Raw genomic sequence first — 25,755 nt, 5'->3', positions numbered from 1 at the left:
ACTGGAGCTGTTTACATGTATATGCGGTATATGGCCGATAGTTGGCGCTGGTGGGCACACCCGCAACCTTCATAGCGATCGCTCGCGAGTTTTTGTGTTTTTCTGTCGAGCCGCCGGAGACGTCAGCTATTATATATTCACAGGGTAAGTATATTCAAAAATTTATTTTATAATCAAAATATAATTTTCTTTAATATCTTGTGCTATTCATCATCAGAGAGCCGTAGTTTCTTTACCTTTCCCTTTCTTGTCTTCACTAGTTTCATGGAGGAAGATAAGACCTGTATCTCTCTTGACAGTAAATACCTTGAGCATCTTTTGTTGCTTCTTGTTGGTTGTTTCTCTTATATTACCAGCTCTATTTTTAATTCTTGCATTTTCGGTTGATTGTTAGTTAATGAAGCCGTTATTGCCTTGCTTATGGATTTAAAGAGGTTGGATTGCATGCCTCCTCACACGTATAATTTGGGTTTCTGGGAGTCTCGCATCTTGATGAACAGATGACATATACTGTACATGTAAGCCCTAGGTCTGCTGGTAAGAGAGGGATCATCTATCATTGAATTATAACTTTGAGGTGTACAAGGTAATTTTAGCCTACTGCACTTGTACATGGGAGATCATTTTGATGACATTTTATTACTATTCTGCTATGCCATGGTGAGTAAATTTTCAAGCACTGGAAGTCAGTGCATTAACCTGGATTCATTGAAGTTTCCTTCCAAGTGTGGAAATCATGTCAGAATGTTAGTGATATACAAAGATGAATTTTGATAACATTTGTAATTTTAATACTTACGTGGTAGTCGTCATGCTTTAATCCTCAAAGCCACAGGCTTACTGGACATAATTAAAAAAACAGAAGAGTTTTTTGCTCTCCCCTCTTTTCCATCTCCCCTTCCCCTGTGATGGCTACTCATCCTATAGATGGCGCCATGGGAGAAACATTAACCATGGGCAAAGTTATAACTAGTAATTTATGTAAATAGAGTTGCAGAGGACTACCAGTTAAGTATTAAAATTAATTTTATTATTAAAGTTCTATTTATTTAAAAGAATCTTACCGGGTAGTCATCATGTTGGCTCCCACACTCTTTTGGAGGTGTTTTGGGATAACAGGTGATAATTATAATTATACTGTAGTTGATATTAAAATCCAATCCCACTCAAACATCATACATCTTATCTTAGATATACATTATTAATATTCCATATTTCTGATGATTAGGGTATGCTTAGTAATTTTCTATGTTCTACGTTCCATAAAGCTATAAAATCTTCCTTTAATATTGTATCAAAGCTTTCTGCCAAACTACCATGTAGTTTTCATAAATAATGATAAAAACTGTATACTAACCATATGAAGATATATCAGGCATAAATTATGGTACTTAAATAATACATGCATTACTATTGGCAGAGGTTAAGCGAGTGACATGATCTCTCTGCCATAGTGTCTCATTCTAAGAGGCGTAGGAGCTTCTTAGTCTGGTTCTAGGGGACATAGCCAAATTTGGACCCTACCAGAGTGCTACCCCAGGTTTGAGCCCTTCTCCATCCCATCTCTATGTTAAGAGAGGAGTGTCACGGGGAGAAAAGGCTTTTTGCCCCATGAGGCCTATGCAGAAGACCAGTGAGGAAAGGAAATAAATGAAATACATGAAGTAATGAATAATAATTATAAACATTTTAAGATCAGTAACAATGTTGAAATAAGTCTGTCATATATAATCTATGAAGAGAGACTTATGTTAGCCTGTTCAACATGAAAGTCTTAGCTGCAAGTTTAAATTTCTGAAGTTCCACCGATTCAACTACCCAATTAGAAAAATCATTCCACAATCTGGTCACAGCTGAAATAAAACTTCTAGAATACTGTGTAGTATTGAACCCTATGATAGAGAAGGCAAGATTGTTAGAATTAACTGCATACCAAGTACTAGTATAGTTAGGAAAGATCTGAATGTAAAGGATAGTCAGAGTTATGAAGAATTTTATGCAACCCATGGATAAGGGCTCCACAAGGAAAGCAGTCCTCTGAAAAAAGTAAAAAAAAAGGGAAGTAACAAGTAAACTGTAAATGAAAAAGGATAAAGATAAGATATATTAAGATTGGTAACATTGAATTGAAAAGTCATGTAAAAACAATGAAATGAGACTTATGTCAACCTGTTCAACAGAAAAGCATTTGTAACAAGTTTGACCTAATGAATTCCACTGGTTCAACCACCAAATTGGGCAGATCATTTCAAAATGGTCGCAACTGAAGAAAAACTTCTAGAACATTGTTTAGTATTGAACATTATGATGGATAAGGCAAGACACTTAGAATGAAGTTCATACCTAGTACAGTGCTACGAGCACGACAGTATACTCTGGGAAGATCTGAATTTAAAGGATGGTCAGAATTATGAAAAATCTTATGCAACATGCGCAAAGAACTAACTGAATGATAATGCCAAAGAATAGTATTCTGATCAGAGATAAGGAATTTGATAGACCACAAATGATTGTCCAACAAGTGAAGATGAGAGTCAACAGTTGAAGACCAGACAGTAGAACAATATTCAAAACATGTCAGGGTGAAAGAATTAAAACAATTTCTCAGTATGGAATGGTTACCAAAATTCATAATAGACTTTTTCAATATAAAAATGTGATATAGTGAAAATACAATTAAAATTCAAAGTTGAGAATCTCAGTAAATTCTTGGGATGGAAAAAAGGTAGGGAAATTATTGATCATCGTATTTAATGCAAAACGCTGGTACTGGAAAGTGATGTTAAAGTTGTTTCCAATAGAGGCAGGTGTTTTTGCCAACATTTGTTGAAGTTTCCTAGAAATCTGATGATAAACTATTATCGGAAGATCAACAGAAAGCAGAGCAGGTTTCATATCTAAGATTTCTTGATTAGTAAAAAGAAAAAAAAAAAAAAAAGAATGCATGAATGCCAGAGACTGGGATTTACAAAGGAAATAGTTAGGTTGAGTTGTTGCTACAAAATGCTTTTGATTTTATGATAAATGAGGAAGTTGTAGAGAGACATGGTGTTGTAATGGGTAGAAAAGAAGCTTGGATTTCAAAGATTGCAGTTGCCTGACATGTGAGAATCCAAAAGGTGAAGTTAGATATGGAAGTAACAGGTCAAAGACCAATAGCAATGTACAATTAGGATTAGAATTAAATTGGAGGGTTGGCAGAAAATGCACAATGAAAGAGGAGGGAGAAAATACATTTGATGTGTATCACTGTTTTAACAGATGATTACAAAAATACACGGTGACCTGTGGTTCTGTCTTTATAAAAAAGGAAAAAGTATTTAGTTTTATTGATTTTTCTAATAATCTATTTAAAATTGTACTGTTATGGTTGAGGTATGATTACATTTAAACAAAAATATTGAGGTACTGTACAGTATTTTCAAGTGATACTTGGGCCAATTAAAATGAGAATTTTCAATACTAAAATGAAATCTATCTTATCAGTATGTTGGTTTTATGTATTAAATATTTAATTGCTTAGTAAATTTGTAATAAATATGGTATGTATTATATTTACTAATCAGTAATATTTTGTTTGTTTTAGTTCAATACCTTAAAGAGCAGTGTTGTCAGCAGAGTTGATAATGTGTGGTAGAATTAATTTTATGTTATTTAGTTATCTATTTGACACTGTTTTGCTGTAAGGTGCTGTTTTGTTCATTTTATAGTACAGTAAATATTCTTTATATATAATTTATACCATAAATTTGTGAAAATTTCTTTTCTTTTCCTTCAAACAGGTACAGCTGGTGAAGCAGCAACAAAGGCCTTGCATTTAACTTTGGCATACCAGTTTTCACCTTCACAGTTTTCACGTTTAGAAAAATTAGTCGATATAGTTGATCCACAAGCACCAGCGGCTTGGGAAGTAAGGCTATACTCAAGGGACACACGGATTTTAGGGAATGAGGTATGGTGTTATGATGTATTTTATTTTTTAAGTTAGTGATGATTATTATTATAGAACTTATTAGGAACCTTTTTAAACCATTAAAGAAATCTGTGCTGCAGATGTTTAAGTTGTAAAATAATATTGTTGCCTTTGAAAGGAAATAAAAAGTTTTGAAAGGGAATATATATAAATAAAAGGCCAAACACGATTAGGAATAAAAAGGTGTCGCTACCAAGAAATCCCAAACAGACAAATATAATACTCAACTTGGAAGCAGGGATCTCAAACGTCGGACATCTTCCAAAAATAACACAAAGCACACAAGCAAAACAAAACAAGTCTGACCAAACGCAAATGCTGAAGAGGAATGAAGATGGGGGGGTGGGAAGATGTAGGGGTAGAGATGGGGGTACGTTGATGAAGGAGAGGTCTAATTGGTGAGGGATCTATGGTCATGGTTCAATCACGCCCCAGTTTTCTATACCGACACTCAATGAGTGAGCGAGCTAGGTTTATTCCTGGCATTCCATGCATCTCTTTTTCTCTGGTATTTTCAGCAATAATTATGCCTTAGAAATGGTGCTAGAGGAGCATTTCACGGAGCGACACAGGTTGAGCCCAGAAAAGTTTTGTTGATGACCCTCGCAAAGCTTTGTTTTCACATTACAGTACATATTAGTGTTAATGTATTTTTACCTAAGCAAATTGAATGAACAATGTTCCTCTCATAATGAGTATACATTCGTGGAACATATCTTGTACAAGGATATAGGTCCTCCTATAACTGTTTACCAGTATAACTTGAAGCACTAACATAATACATGTGACATCACCATGCTCATACTGTTAGGAGGTAGGCAGGAGTCATCATCTTTGCTAATATACAGGGCCATGTGCTCTGAGATTTCCTGGGAAAGGTGTATCCAACTGAATTTTGGTTCATAGGAACTTCCTCCCTCCTAAGGAAGTCATGTTGAAGGACAATAGTTTGTATTTGTGTAGGAGCAAATAACTTTTTTCAATGAATTTATATTTTTCCTAACTATACAAACCTGAGTTAAGTTACACTTTCCACCTCAAGCATCCCACAATTTCACTGCCTAAAAGTCAAAAGTAAGTGTTTATCTGACTGATGGGTGGGCAGGGCCTCACTTTGTTAAATTTTCAGAGGCCATCCCAGCTTTACTAAAGTCTTACTCCTATTAAAGGACTCGGGTATATATACAAATTACTTTTAAAATTTGGGATATTTCATATGTGGATGACTTTGGCATATTGTATGATTTCCTTAGAACAGCGAAGCAAGGATAGACGTTAAACTTTTAACAAGATAAACAATAGTTGCCTGTTGGGTGGGAGGTAGGCCTCGCACATCCAACAGGTAGAGCAAACCTCATTTTGACTTCAGCCTCGGGCAGCATCACGGGACAGAAAGCGGCGTGGGGAAAGTCATACGGGACAGATACTGCCTTTCTTTCGCCAGCTTCCCTCCCTCTCTCACTATGCAATAGCATTACTGACATACATACCCTATGGAATCGCCGAAGGCTCTGGCACTCATAGCAGAAATGACTGTGATGATGGACAAGAAAGTGCTAGATGTCGTGTACCCAGTGTCACTCCCGTATGGGACAAGAAGTATTTTGTCTAAGATAGCAGTTATGATATAAGTCTATGAATTAAAGGTAAAAATGTCTAGCCATTTTTCCTTTCATTTTCCCCTTCCTTGGGTCGAGACAGTCATGCTCTCTTATTGCTGTAGTGGGTGCTAGATGCAGGTAAGTTATGAAACTGAGTAACTTCTTATTACAATTTGTTTTTTATTGAAGTATCTTCTCCTTCCTTCTTTCCACAAGAGAGGATGATTGGAATGTATGCACACCCATTTCTCTTAATTCCCAAACATTCAGACTTTATATCCTTAAGGATACAGCTTCAGTGACTGCATATCCTTAAGGTTATAAATTCTTCAGTGACTGTCTGCCAGTTTCTGGTAGGGACCTAGCCTAACAAGTACATCCTCATCATCATCTCTGGTAGTTGGGAGGTTGACATGAGTCATGGCTTCCACTCCTCTACAGGACCAAAGTACTGTACATTGACATTTCCCTGGTTAGTTAAACAAGCTGATTGGTTTTAGGGGAGTTCCTTCATTGTCAGGATGACTCTTCTATTAAAAGTTAATGGTATGTATTTCAGCTGCTAATGCTCAGTTTTTCAATATTAAACTTAGCCGGTGATTATATAAGCTGCAGCTCTGCTGCTCGACAGAAAACTCTACGTTCAAAATCCACCAGCGATCGCTATGCAGGTAGGGGGTGTACTTCAACAGCGCCATCTGTCGTGCAGGTACTCAGTACTCAATGTAAACACAGAACTCAATTTTCTCTCTGTCGTGCCACCGGCAAGACCTACTAAATTCGCTGTTGCTAACTGGATTGGTTTTCACAACTTTTTGGTGAAGTACACGTTTCTAGTTTTGAGCTTTCGCTTTGCAGGCTTTATCTTCAATACATCCTTGCATTCTTTTGTTGATATTGGATTATTTGTTGATGACTTTGGATAGTTTTTGAATTCCCCTTTGACTAATTCAAAATGGCTGACCCTTCTCAAGTCCCTAAATTCAGGAAGTGTAATGCTAGGGACTGTTCAAGGCGTCTTCCGAGGGCCTCTATCGATCCTCACACCGTTTGTTCCAATTGTCGGGATAAAAACTGTCAATTGGAAGATCGATGTGAGGAATGCGTTGGGGTTTCGGAATTCGATTTTATCGAATTCCAGAAATATACACGTAGGCTAGAGAGAGATAGAGTCAGGAGAAGTTCATCTCGCTCCGTTGAATTTTCCTCTCCTCATGCCCCACAACCTATTCCTTCCCCTGTAGTGGTTGCTCCTGATCCCCCTTCTAGCACTCAACAACCTTCGATGGCAGATATGATGCGTGCCATCCAAGCTCTGGGTGAGAGAGTCGAGTCCTTGGCTAGTGACCGTAACCAGCTCATGGCAGACGTCAAGGAGCTGAAGTGTAAGAGTGCAGTGGGTAGTGATAAAGTGAGTGATAGTGTTGTGGATAGTGTTGCGCTTGAGGGTTCGTCTGTTCGTGCCTGTCGTCCTCCCAGTCCGGGACCTCTTGCAAGCTCCCAAGTCCAGGGGAGAAGCAATGTCGTACGACCAAAGGGTTCGAGAGGCTTTAATCAGCGAACAGACGTTCCCTCCGTGGTTTCGGGCGTATCTACCCAAGATCGCCCCACCCACACAAAGACGAGAGAGCCCATTTATTCCTCGTCTGCGGAAGAGGTTTCTCGTAAGAAACCATGGACCAAGGTCTCGCGGCCTCTTAAGCGCAAGTCGGTCCCTTCCGCGCAAGTCCAACGGCCCAGTTGTAGCCACTGGGTCAGTTCGGACTCGCTGCAGTCTTCCGACGACTGCTCACCTCCTAAGAGAGGCAAAGCGGTACCGCATCAGGCAGTCACACCGTCTGTTGCCGCACCTGCTCCTGTAGACCCTAAGTGGTCTTTGCTGCAGACCATGCAGTCTCAGTTAACGTCATTGATGCAGGACTTTCGTGCGGAGAAGGTTGACGCTGCACCAACCTCTAGCCTACAACCAACCACGGTTGTGCGTCCTGTGGACGCTGAGGCGACCTTCTGCCGCACTCCAGCTGAGAGAGTCCCGCCACCCATGCGTTTCAGTGTACCCTGCCAGCCGCATGTTGACGTTCAGCGACGCACGGAACCTTCCGTTGACGTTCGCGAGGTACAACAACAGTCTAAGTTGTTTTGTTTTGACGCGGTGCGTCAACCTCCGCAACCCAGTGTGGTTACCTCTGCTCGCCCACATCAGACTAGACAGTCTGGAGTAGACGCTATGCGTCCCCGCGCTGCTATGGTTGTTGCCAGTTCACAGACTGGGCAACAATTCCATGACGTTGCGTCCGGTTCAGTCACGCGTGCACCCGTGCTGCCGGACTCAGCTGACCAGCCGATTCCTACTCCTTTGCCGCTTCCTCCTCAATTCTCAGATGATGGACTCTCTGATGATGACGACGCGGCACACATTGATGACCCACATACGGACCTTGACGAACCCAAGACCACGCAACCCTCTTTGGACTTTAGAAAAGTTCTTGCTCTGTTCAAAGAGATGTATACGGACCAGTTTGTGTCTGCGGCTCCACGCTCTCCTCCGTCAGAGTTTGCTTTAGGTACGCAGTCATCCGCGCCTGCCTTTACGAAACTCGTCCTCGCCCGCTCGTCCAAGAGAGCTTTACGAGTTTTAGGAGATTGGATGCAGTCCAAAAAGAACCTAGGGAAGACAGCGTTTACGTTTCCCCCTGCGAAACTCTCTTCCAGATCGAGCGTCTGGTATGCCACGGGAGGAGTTCTCGGCTTGGGAGTTCCTGCCTCTGCCCAGGGCGACTTCTCAAGTTTGGTAGACTCTCCCCGCAGGCTAGCCATGAGACGCTTTTAGATATGCTGGTCTCCTTCGGACCTAGACCATCTGTTGAAAGGAGTATTTAGAGCCTTCGAGGTCTTTAACTTTTTGGACTGTTGTCTGGGAGCTTTGAGCAGGAAGATCTCCCCGTCTGACAAGGAATCTTCCTTGCTCATAATGTCCTGCATGGACAAGGCCATACGTGACAGATCTAGTGAGCTTGCGGCTTCGTTCGTATCCGGGGTCCTCAAGAAACGGGAGAACCTTTGCTCTTTCCTATCAGCTGGAGTAACACCGTGTCAGAGATCAGAACTTCTTTTTGCTCCTCTCTCAAAGTGCCTTTTTCCAGAGGACTTGATTAAGGAGATTGCTGCCTCTTTGATTCAGAAGGACACCCATGACCTGGTTGCGTCCTCTGCCCGCAAAGCCACCCCTTTGCCTACCTTGTCAAGACCCAGGATGGACACTCCAGCGTCCAGATTCATTCCGCCCTTTCGTGGCAGAGCCTCCAGCAGAGGAGGTGCTCGTGCCGAAGGGAGACGTGGGAAGAAGAAAGGTACCAAGTCCTTTAAAGGCAGAGTCTGACTGCCAGCTTCTTCAGACAGCAGTGGGAGCCAGACTCAAGAACTTCTGGCAGACCTGGGAGAAAAGAGGCGCAGATGCACAATCTGTGAAGTTGCTCAGAGAAGGGTACAAGATCCCGTTTGTACGCAAACCCCCTCTAGCAACGTATCCCATCGATCTCTCTCCCAGGTACAGAGAGGAAGACAAGAGACGAGCTTTGAAGCAGGAGGTGTCTCTCTTACTAGAAAAGGGAGCGGTAGTCAAAGTCTGGGACCATCAATCCCCGGGCTTCTACAACCGTCTCTTCTTAGTGGTAAAGAAGACAGGAGGGTGGAGGCCGGTGCTAGACGTCAGTGCGCTGAATGTCTTTGTCACAAAGCAGACGTTCGCCATGGAGACCACAAAGTCCGTTCTAGCAGCGGTCAGAAAGGAAGACTGGATGGTCTCTTTAGACCTAAGGGACGCATACTTTCACGTCCCCATCCACCCAGACTCCCAACCTTTTCTGAGATTCGTTTACGAAAAGGTTGTCTACCAATTTCAAGCCCTGTGCTTTGGCCTAAGCACAGCTCCTCTTGTGTTTACGAGGCTGATGAGGAATATAGCCAAATTCCTTCATTTAGCGGACATCAGAGCCTCCCTCTATTTGGACGACTGGCTTCTAAGAGCTTCTTCCAGTCGTCGCTGTCTGGAGAATCTGAAGTGGACTCTAGATCTGATCAAGGAATTGGGTCTCCTGGTCAATATGGAAAAGTCTCAACTGGGCCCATCCCAAACTATTGTGTATTTAGGGATGGAGATTCACAGTCTAGCTTTTCGGGCTTTTCCGTCGGCCCCCAGAACAAGTCAAGCCCAGGTATGCATCCAGAACATGCTGAAGAAGGAACGATGTTCAGTCAGACAGTGGATGAGTCTGATAGGGACGCTATCATCCCTGGAACAGTTCGTTTTGTTAGGGAGACTACACCTCCGTCCCCTTCAATTTCACCTAGCTGTTTACTGGAAAAAGGACAAGACGCTAGAAGCGGTCTCGATCCCCATTTCCGAGAAGATGAAGTCTTGCCTGACTTGGTGGAAGGACAGTATCAGCCTCAGAGAGGGTCTGCCCCTGGCTGTTCAGACCCCCAACCACGTTCTCTTCTCGGACGCATCGGACACAGGCTGGGGTGCGACATTAGACGGTCGGGAATGCTCGGGAACTTGGAACTCGAGTCAAAGAACGTTACATATCAACTGCAAGGAGCTACTGGCAGTTCATCTGGCCTTGAAAAGCTTCAAGTCCCTCCTGCAAGGCAAAGTGGTGGAGGTGAACTCGGACAACACCACGGCTTTGGCGTACATCTCCATGCAAGGAGGGACCCATTATATGACGTTGTACGAGATCGCAAGGGACCTCCTCACCTGGTCAAAAGATCTAAACCTTTCTCTAGTAACGAGGTTCATCCAAGGTAACTTGAATGTCATGGCAGATTGCCTCAGTCGGAAGGGACAAATCATTCCAACAGAATGGACCCTACACAAGGATGTGTGCAAGAGACTGTGGGCCACATGGGGCCAGCCTACCATAGATCTCTTCGCAACCTCGATGACCAAGAGGCTCCCAATATATTGCTCACCAATCCCGGACCCAGCAGCAGTTCATATAGATGCCTTTCTACTGGATTGGTCACATCTAGACCTATATGCATTCCCCCCGTTCAAGATTGTCAACAAGGTACTGCAGAAGTTCGCCTCTCACGAAGGGACAAGGTTGACGTTAGTTGCTCCCCTCTGGCCTGCGAGAGAATGGTTCACCGAGGTACTTCAATGGCTAGTGGACGTTCCCAGAACTCTTCCTCTAAGGGTGGACCTTCTACGTCAGCCACACGTAAAGAAGGTACACCAAGGCCTCCACGCTCTTCGTCTGACTGCCTTCAGACTATCGAAAGAATCTCTAGAGCTAGAGGCTTTTCGAAGGAGGCAGCCAGGGCGATTGCTAGAGCAAGGAGGACATCCACTCTTAGAGTCTACCAGTCGAAGTGGGAAGTCTTCCGAAACTGGTGCAAGTCAGTATCAGTATCCTCGACCAGTACCTCTGTAACCCAAATAGCTGACTTCCTATTATACCTGAGGAAAGAAAGATCTCTTTCAGCTCCCACTATCAAAGGTTACAGAAGCATGTTGGCATCAGTCTTCCGTCACAGAGGCTTAGATCTTTCCAACAACAAAGATCTACAGGACCTCCTTAAGTCTTTTGAGACCACGAAGGAGCGTCGTTTGGCTACACCTGGTTGGAATTTAGACGTGGTACTAAGATTCCTTATGTCAGAAAGGTTCGAGCCACTACAATCAGCCTCCTTTAAAGATCTCACTTTAAAGACTCTTTTCCTGGTTTGCTTAGCCACAGCTAAAAGAGTTAGTGAGATTCACGCCTTCAGCAGGAACATCGGATTTTCATCTGAAACGGCTACATGTTCTTTACAGCTTTGTTTTCTAGCCAAAAACGAGCTACCTTCTCGTCCTTGGCCGAAATCGTTCGATATTCCAACCCTTTCAAATATGGTTGGAAATGAACTAGAAAGAGTCTTATGCCCTGTTAGAGCTCTTAAGTTCTATTTAAGACGAACTAAACCTTTACGAGGACAGTCAGAAGCTTTATGGTGTTCTATTAAGAAACCTTCTTTGCCTATGTCAAAGAATGCCTTATCCTATTTTATCAGACTGTTGATACGAGAAGCTCATTCCCATCTGAGTGAGGAAGACCAAGCTTTGCTGAAGGTAAGGACACATGAAGTTAGAGCTCTCGCAACTTCAGTGGCCTTTAAACAAAATAGATCTCTGCAGAGTATAATGGACGCAACCTATCGGAGAAGCAAGTCAGTGTTCGCGTCTTTTTATCTTAAAGATGTCCAGTCTCTTTACGAGAACTGCTACACCCTGGGACCATTCGTAGCAGCGAGTGCAGTAGTGGGTGAGGGCTCAACCACTACATTCCCCTAATTCCATAACCTTTTTAATCTTTCTCTTGAAATGTTTTTTATTGTTGTTTTTGGGTTGTCCGGAAGGCTAAGAAGCCTTTCGCATCCTGGTTGATTTGGCGGGTGGTCAAATTCTTTTCTTGAGAAGCGCCTAGATTAGTGGTTTTGATGAGGTCCTGTAGTATGGGTTGCAACCCTTGATACTTCAGCTCCTAGGGGTCGCTCAGCATCCTAAGAGGATCGCGAGGCCCCGTAAGGAAGACGTACTTAAAAAGGCAGAGTAATTGTTCAAGTCGACTTCCTTACCAGGTACTTATTTATTTTATGTTTGTTATTTTGAATAACTGCTAAAATGAAATAAGAAATCCTTAGCTCATAATAATGTAAACAATTATTGCTGGTCTCTACCCACCCCCCTGGGTGTGAATCAGCTTATATAATCACCGGCTAAGTTTAATATTGAAAAATGTTATTTTTATAATAAAATAAATTTTTGAATATACTTACCCGGTGATTATATATTAAAGGACCCTCCCTTCCTCCCCAATAGAGACGCAGTGGACCGAGGAGAAAATTGAGTTCTGTGTTTACATTGAGTACTGAGTACCTGCACGACAGATGGCGCTGTTGAAGTACACCCCCTACCTGCATAGCGATCGCTGGCGGATTTTGAACGTAGAGTTTTCTGTCGAGCAGCAGAGCTGCAGCTTATATAATCACCGGGTAAGTATATTCAAAAATTTATTTTATTATAAAAATAACATTTTTCCTGGATACACCTATTGATTTCATTTATGTTACTTCTTGGGAATTTATTCAGCTTTCCATTGCCTCACTGTGAAAGATCAATTATTTCTACACAATTTTCATATGAAATAAATTCCTCAAACATACTGTACATCTTATATTTGTCATGATTACCGGTATTTAATTTTTTTTTTTTTTTTGTATTTTGCAAAAAAATATACATTAATCACACATTTTTTTATCATTCCTTAGCATTGCAAAGATAGTCTGCTTGCATCATGAAAAAGTTCAATTATTACTTGACATGAAGCACCAAACTATAAGTTCATATCTATTGTAGTTAAGATGTATCAAAGCGTGCAAAAAACTTTTCCGCGAGGTGTCACTTTAATACCTGGGTAAAGGCATTGAACACAGTGTTAGTGGACTCTTCAAAAGCACAAAAAGAATAAACACTTGGGAAATTTTAAATAAATCTTAAAATTTTGGGAAAAACTGATTGGGTGCATCATGTTTTGCATGGTAGAGCACATCATTTGGTAGCAAGCCTGGTCACTGTTACATCACGGGGTTGCTTTAATGGTATAAATATGGGGTTTAGTATCTCTGAAAACCAGTGGCTTAAATTATATTAGCATGTTGACAACAAGACAAGTATTGAAATAATTAATCCTATTAAAATTCAGTTTCAAAATATTGTGAAGTATTGTGATTATTATTTGAAATTCTTTTGGAATTTACCTTTCAGGAAATATACTGATTCCAAATTTTTCTATATGTTGTAAAAGGAAAAAATATGTCATTATTTAAGATGAATTTCATTGCAGGTTCATAAAGTATTATACTCTCATGTCCCTCGAAATCCAGATGAATTAGAACTCTTGATTGGAGATTTTGTTTATGTAAATGGAGATAGTTTGGCCTCGTCACCTGATGGCTGGGTAGAGGGCACCTCATGGCTCACTGGATCGGCAGGATTTTTACCTATAAGTTACATTGAACGCACTGCTGAATCAGATGCATGGACACTTCACAAGTTAGTTGAGAATCTCGTATGTTAATGTAGATTAAAAACATCTTATATTTTCTTTAGCTTATTGCATGGTTAGGGCAGACAAAGTGAATGCTGAATACAATAACCTCTTCCCTATTTGATCAGTTAGAGTTGAAAGGGGTCCCTTAATGTTGGAAATTTATAAGTGTCAATGCGTAATCCTTACCCCGTGCTACTCTACAGTAAACCATAACCCAACCTTAAAGTTTGTAAAGCTTACTTTATGTAAATACACACTAACATAAGGTATGGCATAACTGGTAGGGAAGTATAAGTAGTTGACTAATAGAACCATAGTCCTAGAAAATAAGATTATGGTCAATGCCACATTCATATTTGTTCCTACTCAGATAAAAACCCTCATCCTTTAACAGGAATATGTTATTAACAAAGCTGGACTCATCTGTTGAAATTTATAACAAGCTTTCCTAACACTGCAAGCTTTACAACATAGTTTGATAAGCCACTCAATAGTATTGATGAGCGACAGTAGTACTATCCTGGTACACATCAATAAGAAAAGAGTAAAGTTTCACTGACCCTTTGCAAGTTTGCTAAGAAGGTGGTCACTTGGCTTGTGGACAACACTCTAGACCAGTTGGCAAGATGAATGTTCTAGCAGACATACTTAGTCACCAGGGGCAGGTTGTAAGCTCGAAATGGTCCCTACATCCTTGTGTGGAGTAAAGGCTTAATGCTCTTTTGGGATCACTGGGGATTAACCTGTTTGCCACATGGTTGAACAAGAAACTCCTGGAGTTCTGATCCCAAGTTCCTCTGCAACTATCCATCAGGATAATTGGGTCTTCTTATGTAACTGGTGTCTTAGAAGGAATAGATTGCTTTGAGAAATCTTACCCTCCCAGGGAGCTTAGGACCCGGAGAGGGATGTCAGCCGATTCCGCAGGTCTCTTATGCATGCTTCATAAGAGCTCTTCAGTTTGGTGTCAGAGATCTGATCCTTAGTGAAGTGAGTGGGTGAGCTTCATAGCATTTTGTTTCACAATTCGTTCTGAATGGATGGAAGAAGATTTTGGAGTTCGGGGAACCAAGCTGCACGCAACACTAGGTTCTGTCTTCTCTATCCCTTCTCTACAAGATGTGACTAACATGGATCAGGATGACTTGCTTCTCTGCCCTGTGAGGGAACTATGGTGCTACCTAAAGAGGACTCAGAGCTTCAGGCCAGAGCACCAGATATTCTTCTCAGCACCGAAAAGCGGAAGAAGATACCCAAGACCACTGGATCTTTGTGGCTTTATGAGAGGAGATGAAAAGACCATCCCCAGCACAAGCTCATGGAGTTAGGGGTATTGGATCCACCATATAATTCTGGAAGAACCTGTTGGTGGAGCAAGTCTTGAAGGCATGACTGTAAATGCCAGACAACCTTCACTGCCTACTACTTTGTGGAGTATACCCACAGGTTCTTGTTACTAGCTAAGTTACAACCCTAATTTGAAAAGCAGAATACTATAAGTCCAAGGGCTCCAACAGAGAAAACTAGCGTAGTGAAGAAAGGAAATAAGGATATAGACTATATGAGAAGTAATGAATAATGAATATAAGATATCTTAAGATCAGTAACAACTTTAAGATAGGTCTGTCGTATGCAAACTATGCAGAGGCTTACGTACAACCAAAAAAACATTCGCTGCAAGCTTCTGAAAATCCCTAGATTCCACTGTCTGATTAGGAAGATCTTTCCACATTCTGGTCACAGATAAAATAAAACTTTTAGAATACTGTGTAATATTGTGCCTTATGATGGAAAAGACATGACTTAGAATTAATTGCATACTTAGTACTACTTACAGAATGGTACAGTCTGGGATGATCTGAATGCAAAGGATAATCAGAATTATGAAAAATATTATGCAGCATGCATAAAGAACTAACTGAACGACAGTGCCAGAGATTAATATCTAGATAAGGAATACAAAATTTAATAGGCCAAAAGTTTCAGTCCAACAAATTAAGATGAGATTCTGAGTTGAAGACCAGGTAGAAGAACAATATTCAAAACAATTTAAAATGAAAGAATTAAATAATTTCTTTAGAATAGATTGATCACCGAACATAGCAAAAAACTCTCAATAAGCCAATTTTTTGTGGAATTAAGAAGAAACAGACCAAATGTGTTTCTGAACTGTCAATTTGCAGTAAAAACCACACCTAAAATTTTAAGTCTTTTAGAGTTAAAGAAACTTTATCAATGCAGAGATCTGGATGTTGAGAAGCTACTGTCCTTGACCTACTTATAATCATAGTTTGAGTTTTGTTTGGGTTCAACTTCATCCCCCATAATTTGCACCACGCACTAATTTTAGCTAGATCTCTATTAAGGGATTTAGCAACTCTAGATCTACATTCAGTAAGGGGAATTTATGCAAAGAGTAGCATCATCTGCATATATAATGAGCTCTGTTTTCTAGGCCAAACCACATATGAGTATATAATATGTAAAGTAAGGGGCCTAGAACACTCCCCTAAAGCACACCAGACATGACATTTATATACTCACTATGGTGTCCATCAACAACAACTATTTGAAATGTATTACAGTGCTTGAAAATTCAATAAAGATCAACCTACTCTAAACTGTTTGAGTTTCAAAACTGGAGCCTTATGATTAACATTGTCAAGGGCAGCACTAAAATTAAGGCCAATCATACTAACTTCTGAGCACAATCAAGGGATTTCTTCTCAGCATTGGAAATTGTAAGAAGGGCATTGCATGGACCAATGCCTTTGCAAAAGCCAAATTAAAACTAGGGAACAGATGATTACCTTCAACATTCCTATTTAGACGTTTTGCCAAAAGGTGTTAAAAACTACATAATATAGGAGTGATGAAAATTTAATGGTAATCTGAAGGCTAGAGGTACTGCAATCACATTGACCTAATGGACTAACCATAACAATTCTCCAAGTGCAAAAATATTTAGCCCTTTGCAATCTTGCAGAAAATAACAGACAACGTGAGAGGTAAGAAATCACCGGTCTTTATAAAAAAAACAAGTGAAAAATACCTTTTGGATCTGCGCCTCCATAAGCGTCAAGATCCTTCTAGTGTTTAGCCTCAGGAAAATAGGAATGAGGAAGATCTAGCTTCTCATGATTGTACTCTGCTTACTGTCAAATACATCAGCCAAAAAGGGTTGCCTTTTCCTTTGGACTGTGAGTAACAGAACCATTGGGTTTAAGTAAAGGAGGAACTGTGGAGTCTACACAAAAGAGTACAGATTTAAGGGTATTCCATCACATGTTTCTAGGTTGTACAAGAAGGGGTTTCTTTTACAGTCAAATTGTAATCCCTTTCAATTGAAACATAAACTCTCAGACCAACAGCTCTTAGCTAAGTTTTAGTTATTCCAAGCCAAATTTGTTATCCTTCCAAACATATATGCCTCTTACAATCATTATTGAACCAGTTTTGTCTTTCATTCAGTATCATAGCACATGTGAAGGGATACTCCTATCAAATATGTTGACCAGATTCTCATTCAAGAGAACAACAGGCTTAACACCTTCATACAATTGTGACCAATTCAAATGCACAGTAGAAGATTATTCAATATGCTATTCCAGTCTTTTGGGAATTTTATATATATTGTAGATAATTAGGGGACATCAGGGCTAGGCTGCTCATCTTAATTTTAGATAAGTAGGGAACATAACGACTAGGCTGGACAATCTTAATTACCGTACCAACAAAATTAAGGCAGGATCAGATGTTCTAACTGGAGAACCAACCTTACTTGCCACAATGCTTATGGTTGAAGGTATAAAGGTGGAGGCTTGCCATTATCATTGTCATCCCCGCTACATTAAACTAGCTTAGTCTTTCCTGGCTTTTCCTTTGAACTAAATGCAAGTTCCCATTAGCACTCTACACTTAACTTGATCAGCAGCCATCACAATATATTATTGCATAAGAGGTACTGTAACTGAAACATCTTTTCTCGTCATAATTTAAAGCACAGTACTGTACTTCCAGAAACACTTCCATTACACACTCCACTTAGTAATTACTTACAAAACGAGGGGAAGACATATTAATGCTTAGTAATACGCAAACAATCTGATGTAGGTCTGGCCAGTAGCTGGTGGCTGGAGAAACTGGGTAGACAAAGAAAATGGCACACCAGTTACCACTTACTACTAGAATGCTCATTCCTTTACTAAGTGCATGTGTTTATTAAAAGGAAGAAAAGGGGAAAATTTCAAAATTTCTAAATTTTCCGGTAAAGGTCCATTAAACCAAGGTCCTGGAGAAGAACCAACTTGATCATCAGACGAGTATAGAAATTAAAAGTTTTATTATAGAAATTCTGTTTTTTTCAATATTAAACTTACCCGATAATCATGTAGCTGTCAACTCCGTTGCCCGACAGAATTCTATGGAGGGATACGCCAGCTATCACAATACTAGAAGGGGGTGTATTTACCAGCGCCACCTGTGGCCAGGTACTCAAGTACTTCTTGTTGACACCTCCTCAATTATTCCTCTGTCGTGCTTCCGGCAAGACGTTCTGGGATACGCTTATGTTCTTGGAGTATTTTCACGACTTTGGTGAAGTATTTCTCTTTGATTTCGGCTGTCGCTTTACTGGAAACTTCTATATTAGCTTAGTTAGCTTTTGGAATTAATTTGATTAATTATGGTGACGAGAGAGTATGAACTCTTGTTCACCTTTCAATGGCCGACCCTTCCCTTAGACGGAAGTGTTGGTGTCTAAGAGAGTATAGACTCTCTCTCTTAATTTTGCTTAACAAAAGTTATAGATTTATTTTATATCTCTCCGCCTCTTATAGGCTTCTTCGATTAACTTCCTTTTATTATAAACTCATTAAAATTAATTTTTATATTTGTTTATATTCGACCTTCCTAATAGTAGGCGGTCTTTTACCGAAGTTAATAAACTTTGAGCCCGTCATTTCGGTTTTACCTGTTAACATATTATGCTATTTCCGCCACAGAGTTTGAAAGATTTTCTTTGACAGTCTCGTACTGTTTTCAAAGTTGAACTAACGTTTTGTTTTGTCTCTGCAGTTGTTGACGTTCAGAACGTTCAACTTGCACTCTATCGTTACGATAGAGAAAGAATGTTCACGGTTTCACGTTGCAGTAAGAGTAACCGTGTCTAGCGTTTTGTTCATTCTTTCTTAACTTAATGGTTTTGATCCTAATAAAGGAACTTTTCAGTTTTTTTTTTTTTTCCTTTAACAATAATATGTTTTAACGATATATATGATTGGGCTCTTCTCTCAGGTTCTAAGTCAAGAGAGAGAGAGAGAGAGAGAGAGATAGAGACGGAGGGAGAAAGAGGATAAACGTTTCATTCAAGCCTGCCAGGCGTACGAGTAACGTCGTTATCGTTTTTGCTCTTCTCCCTAGTCTCTTTAGGGGAAGAAACTAAACGTTTCTAGAGTGATCTAGTGTTTAGTCTCTTTCCAACCACTGAATTATCTTTCATTAGATTTTTCTGTTACATTGTAATTCTGTTTTCGCAATTACTAACTTTGAGAAAGGATAGAATTGCGTATTTCAGGTACAAACCACTTAAAGTTTCGAGTTCAGTGAAATAAGTGCAAACAGAAATCAAAGTGATAAGTGATTAGTGCGTGAGGGTACTTTTGTGCGCGCCAGTCGTCCTCCCAGTCCGGGACCTCTTGCAAGCTCCCAAGCCCAGGGGAGAAGCAATGTCGAAGGGCATAAGGGTTCAGCAGGCCTTGATCGGCGCACAGAAGTATTCTCGGTGGTTGTGGGCGTGTCTTACCGAGACCGTCACTCCCACCCGCAGACGATTGAGCCCTTATTTTGCTCGTCTGCAGAAGAGATTAGGGGAGAAAATAAAGGCAGAGTAACGCTGGTCTCAGGTCTCAAGACCTCTTAAACGTTAAGTCCAGACCTATGCCAGACGTACGAAGTTAAAGTTCACAACCCGAATGCAGTCATTGGGTTAGCTCTGACTCTCCTCAGTCATCAGTTGATTACACTCCGCCTAAGAGGAGTAAGGTTCTGCCACAACAGATCTCTGCTGTTAAGGCTTTACCTCAGCAGAACTTAGTGTCTGCCGACCCCAAGTTAACTCTACTGCAGTCCATACAGTCACAACTTTCGGTCTTGATGCGTGAGTGTCGGGCTGAGAGTGTTGCGCCTCCGCCTCCGCCTACACTCCCCCCCGCCTATGATCGCTCCACCTGATCACAGTACCACCTGCCAGGCGTACGATGTTGTGAACTCTACTACAGTCCATGCAAGCACAGCTTTCGGACTTGATGCGTGAGTGTCGGGCTGAGAGTGTTACTCCTCCGCCTCCGCCTACACTCGCTCCACCTACACTCGCTCCGCCTGATCACAGTACCATCTGCCAGGCGTACGATGTTGTGGACTCTACTACAGTCCATGCAAGCACAGCTTTCGGACTTGATGCGTGAGTGTCGGGCTGAGAGTGTTGCTCCTCCGCCTCCGCCTACACTCCCTCCACCTACACTCGCTCCGCCTGATCGCAGTACCACCTGCCAGCAGTTCCACCTGCCAGGCGTACGATGTTGAGCCACGTGCTGAGTTTGCTGTTCCCTGTGGTGTTCAGCCTCCGCCTTCCTTAAGGCAACCTTTACATTGGGATCAGGAGGATTATACCTCTCTTCCTCCGCCTCCACTTGCTGCTCCACCAGTGATACAACACTCGGTTGAGGTACAACAACCTCTCCCGTCCATGAGTCAGTCTCCTCAGCTCTTGCTGCAGCGAGCTCAACCCTCCACAAGGCAAGCACCACAACACCTTAGCCTTGCGCCTCAGGAGCCTCAGCTTGCGAGACATTTACCTTGTTCTGCGCAGCCTCTTCCTCTTCGCGCTCCGCTCACACCACAGGAACTGGAACTTGCTACTCCGCTTCCGCCAACCGCTCAGCAAGCGCAACCCTTGGGTTCAACCACTCATGCTAGGAGTCAGCCTCCTCCACCCATGCGCCTTCCTTCTGCTTGTCTTTTATTCAGCCTTTGCAGACTGAGCCTCAGGTGTTCCCTCATCGGAGTCTTGAAGAGGAAACCACAACTATTGTTGTTCCAGCTCGTTCTGACTCTGCTGTTCAGCATACCTTACCTCCATTTTCATACCATGGTTTAAACCCCATGCAAGCATGCATAAAGCTCTCTAGCACTGGTCATGGAATTTCTGAGAAATGTTAAACGCCATGCACACGCTCTGCTTTCCTTACAGCAGGCTCTGCTTACAGCAGGCTCTGCTTACTACATGCTCAGCATTCAGCATGCTCTGCATTCAGCATGCTCTGCATACAACATGCTCTGCATACAGCATGCTCTGCATTCAGCATGCTCTGCATACAACATGCTCTACATACAGCATGCTCTGCATACAGCATACTCTGCATACATCATGCTCTGCATACCTTACCGCATGCTTCTCAACACATCTTGGGTTGTTGCCAACTCACTAGACTGTCAAGCAGTTTCATAACGTTGCCTTCTAGTCTGCTGCTTTTGCACCAGTGAACCCTCACTCAGAGAACTTAGCTTTTCTAGGATAAGGTCCCTGTAGATGAGAAAGTTCTTTTCTCCCTCCTTCTGATATTCCCTTGAGGACTCTGTCATTTGGAGGGAGCCTTTAGCTGCATAACCTCTTATGGACTTTTATTTAAGCATAACATGCTTACAGGGAAGGTAATGGTTCCACTTCAGCCGCTAATCCCGTCTGTTACCACACCTGCTCCCATAGACCTTGAGCTGTGTTGCATGACATGCAGTCCAAGCTTAGTCCTTGTTAGAGGATTTTTTGTTTACGGAGTCAATGTGTCACGGGGAAGACGTTCAACAACCAACAGAAGGGACTTGTTGTGACGCAGTGCGGCAACCTCAGCAACCCGTTAAGGAGTTGTCTGTACGACCCAGACAGTCTAGACAGATTCGGGTTGTCACTGTACTTCCTCGCTTGCCCATGATTGACAGTTTACAGACTGTGCAGCAGTATCATGATCTTGTGTCCGGCTCCGTCAGACGACTGGCTTTTAAGAGCTCCCACAAGTCGTCGCTGTCTGGAGATTTTCAAATGGACTATGGATCTGACCAAGGAACTGGGCCTCCTGGTCAATTTTGAGGAGTCTCAGCTCGTTCCATCCCAGACCATTGTCTCCTTGGGTATGGATCTTCAGAGTCGAGCTTTTCGGACTTGTCCGTCGGCCCCAAGGATCTTCCAAGCCCTAGAATGCATCCAGAGCATGCTGAGAAGGAACCGATGCTTAGTCAGGCAGTGGATGAGTCTAACAGGGACACTTTCTTCGCTGGCCCTGTTCATCGAGTTAGGGAGACTCCACCTCCGCCCCCTTCAGTATCATCTAGCTGCTCACTGGATAAAGGACATGACGCTAGAGACGGGCTCAGTTCCTGTTTCCGAAGAGATGAGGTCTACTCTAACGTGGTGGAAGAACAGCATTCTTCTCAAGGAAGGTCTACCATTGGCTGTTCAGACCCCCGAACACCGTCTCTTCTCGGACGCATCGGACACGGGCTGGGGTGCGACACTGGACGGACAGGAATGCTCGGGAACATGGAATCAGGAGCAAAGGACACTTCACATCTATTGCAAGGAGTTGTTGGCAGTTCATCTGGCCTTGATAAACTTCAAGTCCCTCCAGCTTAACAAGGTGGTGGAGGTGAACTCCGACTACACCACAGCCTTGGCTTACATCTCCAAGCAGGGAGGGACTCATTCGAGGAAGTTGTTCGAGATCGCAAGGGACCTCCTCATTTGGTCAAAAGATCGAAAGCTCACGCTGGTAACGAGGCTCATTCAGGGCGATATGAATGTCATGGCAGATCGCCTCAGCCGGAAGGGTCAGGTCTTCCCCACAGAGTGGACCCTTCACAAGAATGTTTGCAGCAGACTTTGGGCCCTGTGGGGTCAGCCAACCATAGATCTATTCGCTACCTCGATGACCAAGAGGCTCCTCTTGTATTGTTCTCCGATTCCAGACCCAGCAGCAGTTCGCGTGGATGCCTTTCTGCTGGATTGGTCCCATCTCGACCTGTATGCATTCCCGCCGTTCAAGATTGTCAACAGGGTACTTCAGAAGTTCGCCTCTCACAAAGGGACACGGCTGACGTTGGTTGCTCCCCTCTGGCCCGCGAGAGAATGGTTCACCGAGGTACTGCAATGGCTGGTCGACGTTCCCAGGACTCTTCCTCCTAGAGTGGACCTTCTGCGTCAACCTCACGTAAAGAAGGTACACCCAAACCTCCACGCTCTTCGTCTGACTGCCTTCAGACTATCGAAAGACTCTCAAGAGCTAGAGGCTTTTCGAAGGAGGCAGCCAGAGCGATTGCCAGAGCAAGGACGACATCCACTCTCAGAGTCTATCAGTCTTAATGGGAAGTCTTCCGAAGCTGGTGCAAGGCCAATGCAGTTTCCTCAACCAGTACCACTGTAACCCAGATTGCTGACTTCCTGTTACATCTAAGGAACGTAAGATCCCTATCAGCTCCTACGATCAAGGGTTACAGAAGTATGTTGGCAGCGGTTTTCCGCCACAGAGGCTTGGATCTTTCCTCCAACAAAGATCTACAGGACCTCCTTAGGTCTTTTGAGACCTCAAAGGAACGTCGGTTGTCCACTCCAGGCTGGAATCTAGACGTGGTCCTAAGGTTCCTAATGTCATCAGGATTTGAACCGCTCCAATCAGCCTCTTTTAAGGACCTCACATTAAAAACTCTTTTCCTCGTGTGCTTAGCAACAGGTAAAAGAGTAAGTGAGATCCACGCCTTCAGCAGGAACATAGGTTTCACATCTGAAACGGCTACATGTTCCTTGCAGCTCGGTTTTTTGGCTAAAAACGAGCTTCCTTCCCGTCCTTGGCCTAAGTCGTTCGAGATCCCAAGCCTGTCCAACATGGTGGGGAACGAACTGGAGAGAGTACTTTGCCCAGTTAGAGCTCTTAAGTACTATCTAAGAAGGTCAAAACCATTACGAGGACAATCAGAAGCCTTATGGTGTGCTATCAAGAAGCCTTCTCTACCAATGTCTAAGAACTCAGTTTCTTACTACATCAGGCTTCTGATTAGAGAAGCAAATTCTCATCTGAAGGAAGAAGACCTTGCTTTGCTGAAGGTAAGGACACATGAAGTGAGAGCTGTGGCTACTTCAGTGGCCTTCAAACAGAACCGTTCTCTGCAGAGTGTTATGGATGCAACCTATTGGAGAAGCAAGTCAGTGTTCGCATCATTCTATCTCAAAGATGTCCAGTCTCTTTACGAGTACTGCTACACCCTGGGTCCATTCGTAGCAACGAATGCAGTAGTAGGCGAGGGCTCAGCCACTACATTCCCATAATCCCATAACTTTTTAACCTTTCTCTTGAATACTTTTTATGGGTTGTACGGTCGGCTAAGAAGCCTTCCACATCCTTGTTGATTTGGCGGGTGGTCAATTCTTTCTTGAGAAGCGCCAAGGTTAAAGGTTGTGATGAGGTCCTTTAGTATGGGTTGCAGCCCTGTATACTTTAGCACCTTTGAGTTGATTCAGCCTCCCAAGAGGAACGCTGCGCTCAGTAAGGAAGACGATCTTATTAAAGGCAGAGTAACGGTTCAAGTCGACTTCCTTACCAGGTACTTATTATTTCATTGTTATTGTGGATAACTGATTATATGAAATACGGGATACTTAGCTATCCTTTAGTCTTGTACACTGGTTTTTCACCCACCCCCCTGGGTGTGAATCAGCTACATGATTATCGGGTAAGTTTAATATTGAAAAATGTTATTTTTATTAATAAAATAAATTTTTGAATATACTTACCCGATAATCATGATTTAATCGACCCTCCCTTCCTCCCCATAGAGAACCAGTGGACCGAGGAATAATTGAGGAGGTGTCAACAAGAAGTACTTGAGTACCTGGCCACAGGTGGCGCTGGTAAATACACCCCCTTCTAGTATTGTGATAGCTGGCGTATCCCTCCATAGAATTCTGTCGGGCAACGGAGTTGACAGCTACATGATTATCGGGTAAGTATATTCAAAAATTTATTTTATTAATAAAAATAACATTTTTTTTTTTAACATGATGTTATTCTATTAATTTTTAATAGATACTTGTAAGAAGATAAGAAAAGTCCTCTCTCATAGAAATATTGAAGCTATGTCTTCTTTCAAAGATTGATCCTTTTTTTTCCCACTTGGAGGGTCCTCCTTGCACTCCCTCTAGTTTGTACTCATCTCTAAAGTACAGGTTAAAGAGGTAATATATTTCGGGTTTGGTGATTTTCCCTTGCTATTCAGCATTCTCTTTCTGCCACCTAACTGCGCAAAACAACATGGGTAAAAATATGCTTGTTTAGTTAAAACTTTTAATATTAGTTTTAATTTAGTTAATAGAAGTATTTTTTCTTTAATGATGATTTATTGAGCAAAATTCTCTTATATTGATTGATTCTTATACTGATGATGATCATTATATGAAATTATCATGGTTAATGGGACTTCCTTTTAAGAACTTAGCTTTTCTTGCTCATAGCATAAATAGATTAATTCAGATTATTTTATGATCAAGAATAGTATTGTTGATTGGTGTTAATATATTTTCTTTCCTATTTCATAGAGCAATTCCTGTAATAGGCAACACAGTTATAGAAGGACTAGACACACTATCACTGCCACGCCGTCCACCCATCTCCTTATCTCTTCTCAATTTGTTGGAAAACAGCGAAGGGTCTAGACGCTCTACAGAGGTTTTGTCTGAATCTTCGTCGGTGGATCGTCTACATTCTCGCCAGGCCTCGCTAGATGCCATGCAGGCACAGCCTTTACCTCAGCATGATGTACTAGAGGTCTTGTATGCTAAGGTTTGTTATGGCATTTGAAAATTTACTGTAGAAATAGATTGTTTGTGATGTATTAAGTTCATGCTCCTGCTTTTAAATTCTGAAGATGTAGATTGCATATAAAGTATGGCTTGAATTATTGCTAGTTCAGTATTAGTAGTCAGGGGTAACACTAAAAAGGGGTTAAAAGAAAAATGTTAGGTAGGAAATATTTACCAAAATGT

At 42.0% G+C, this 25,755-nt stretch overlaps 1 protein-coding gene across 5 annotated transcripts in view; it reads left to right on the top strand.

Moving 5' to 3' along the window:
* Epp (Ecdysteroid phosphate phosphatase) overlaps window positions 1-25,755 on the top strand; it is a 106,276-nt gene that overhangs the window by 34,557 nt on the left and 45,964 nt on the right. For 4 of the 5 annotated variants that reach the window (XM_068349923.1, XM_068349918.1, XM_068349920.1 and 1 more), the window contains 3 exons: window positions 3,783-3,952; window positions 13,464-13,672; window positions 25,309-25,552. In XM_068349923.1, the coding sequence (XP_068206024.1) occupies window positions 3,783-3,952; window positions 13,464-13,672; window positions 25,309-25,552 (623 nt within the window). The remainder of the gene's footprint in view (window positions 1-3,782; window positions 3,953-13,463; window positions 13,673-25,308; window positions 25,553-25,755) is intronic. The other variant, XM_068349921.1, reaches the window with a different exon arrangement.

Source organism: Palaemon carinicauda, chromosome 26 (assembly GCF_036898095.1).
Source record: "Palaemon carinicauda isolate YSFRI2023 chromosome 26, ASM3689809v2, whole genome shotgun sequence".
Lineage (NCBI taxonomy): Eukaryota > Metazoa > Arthropoda > Malacostraca > Decapoda > Palaemonidae > Palaemon > Palaemon carinicauda.
This window is presented reverse-complemented; position numbering and strand designations above follow the sequence as displayed.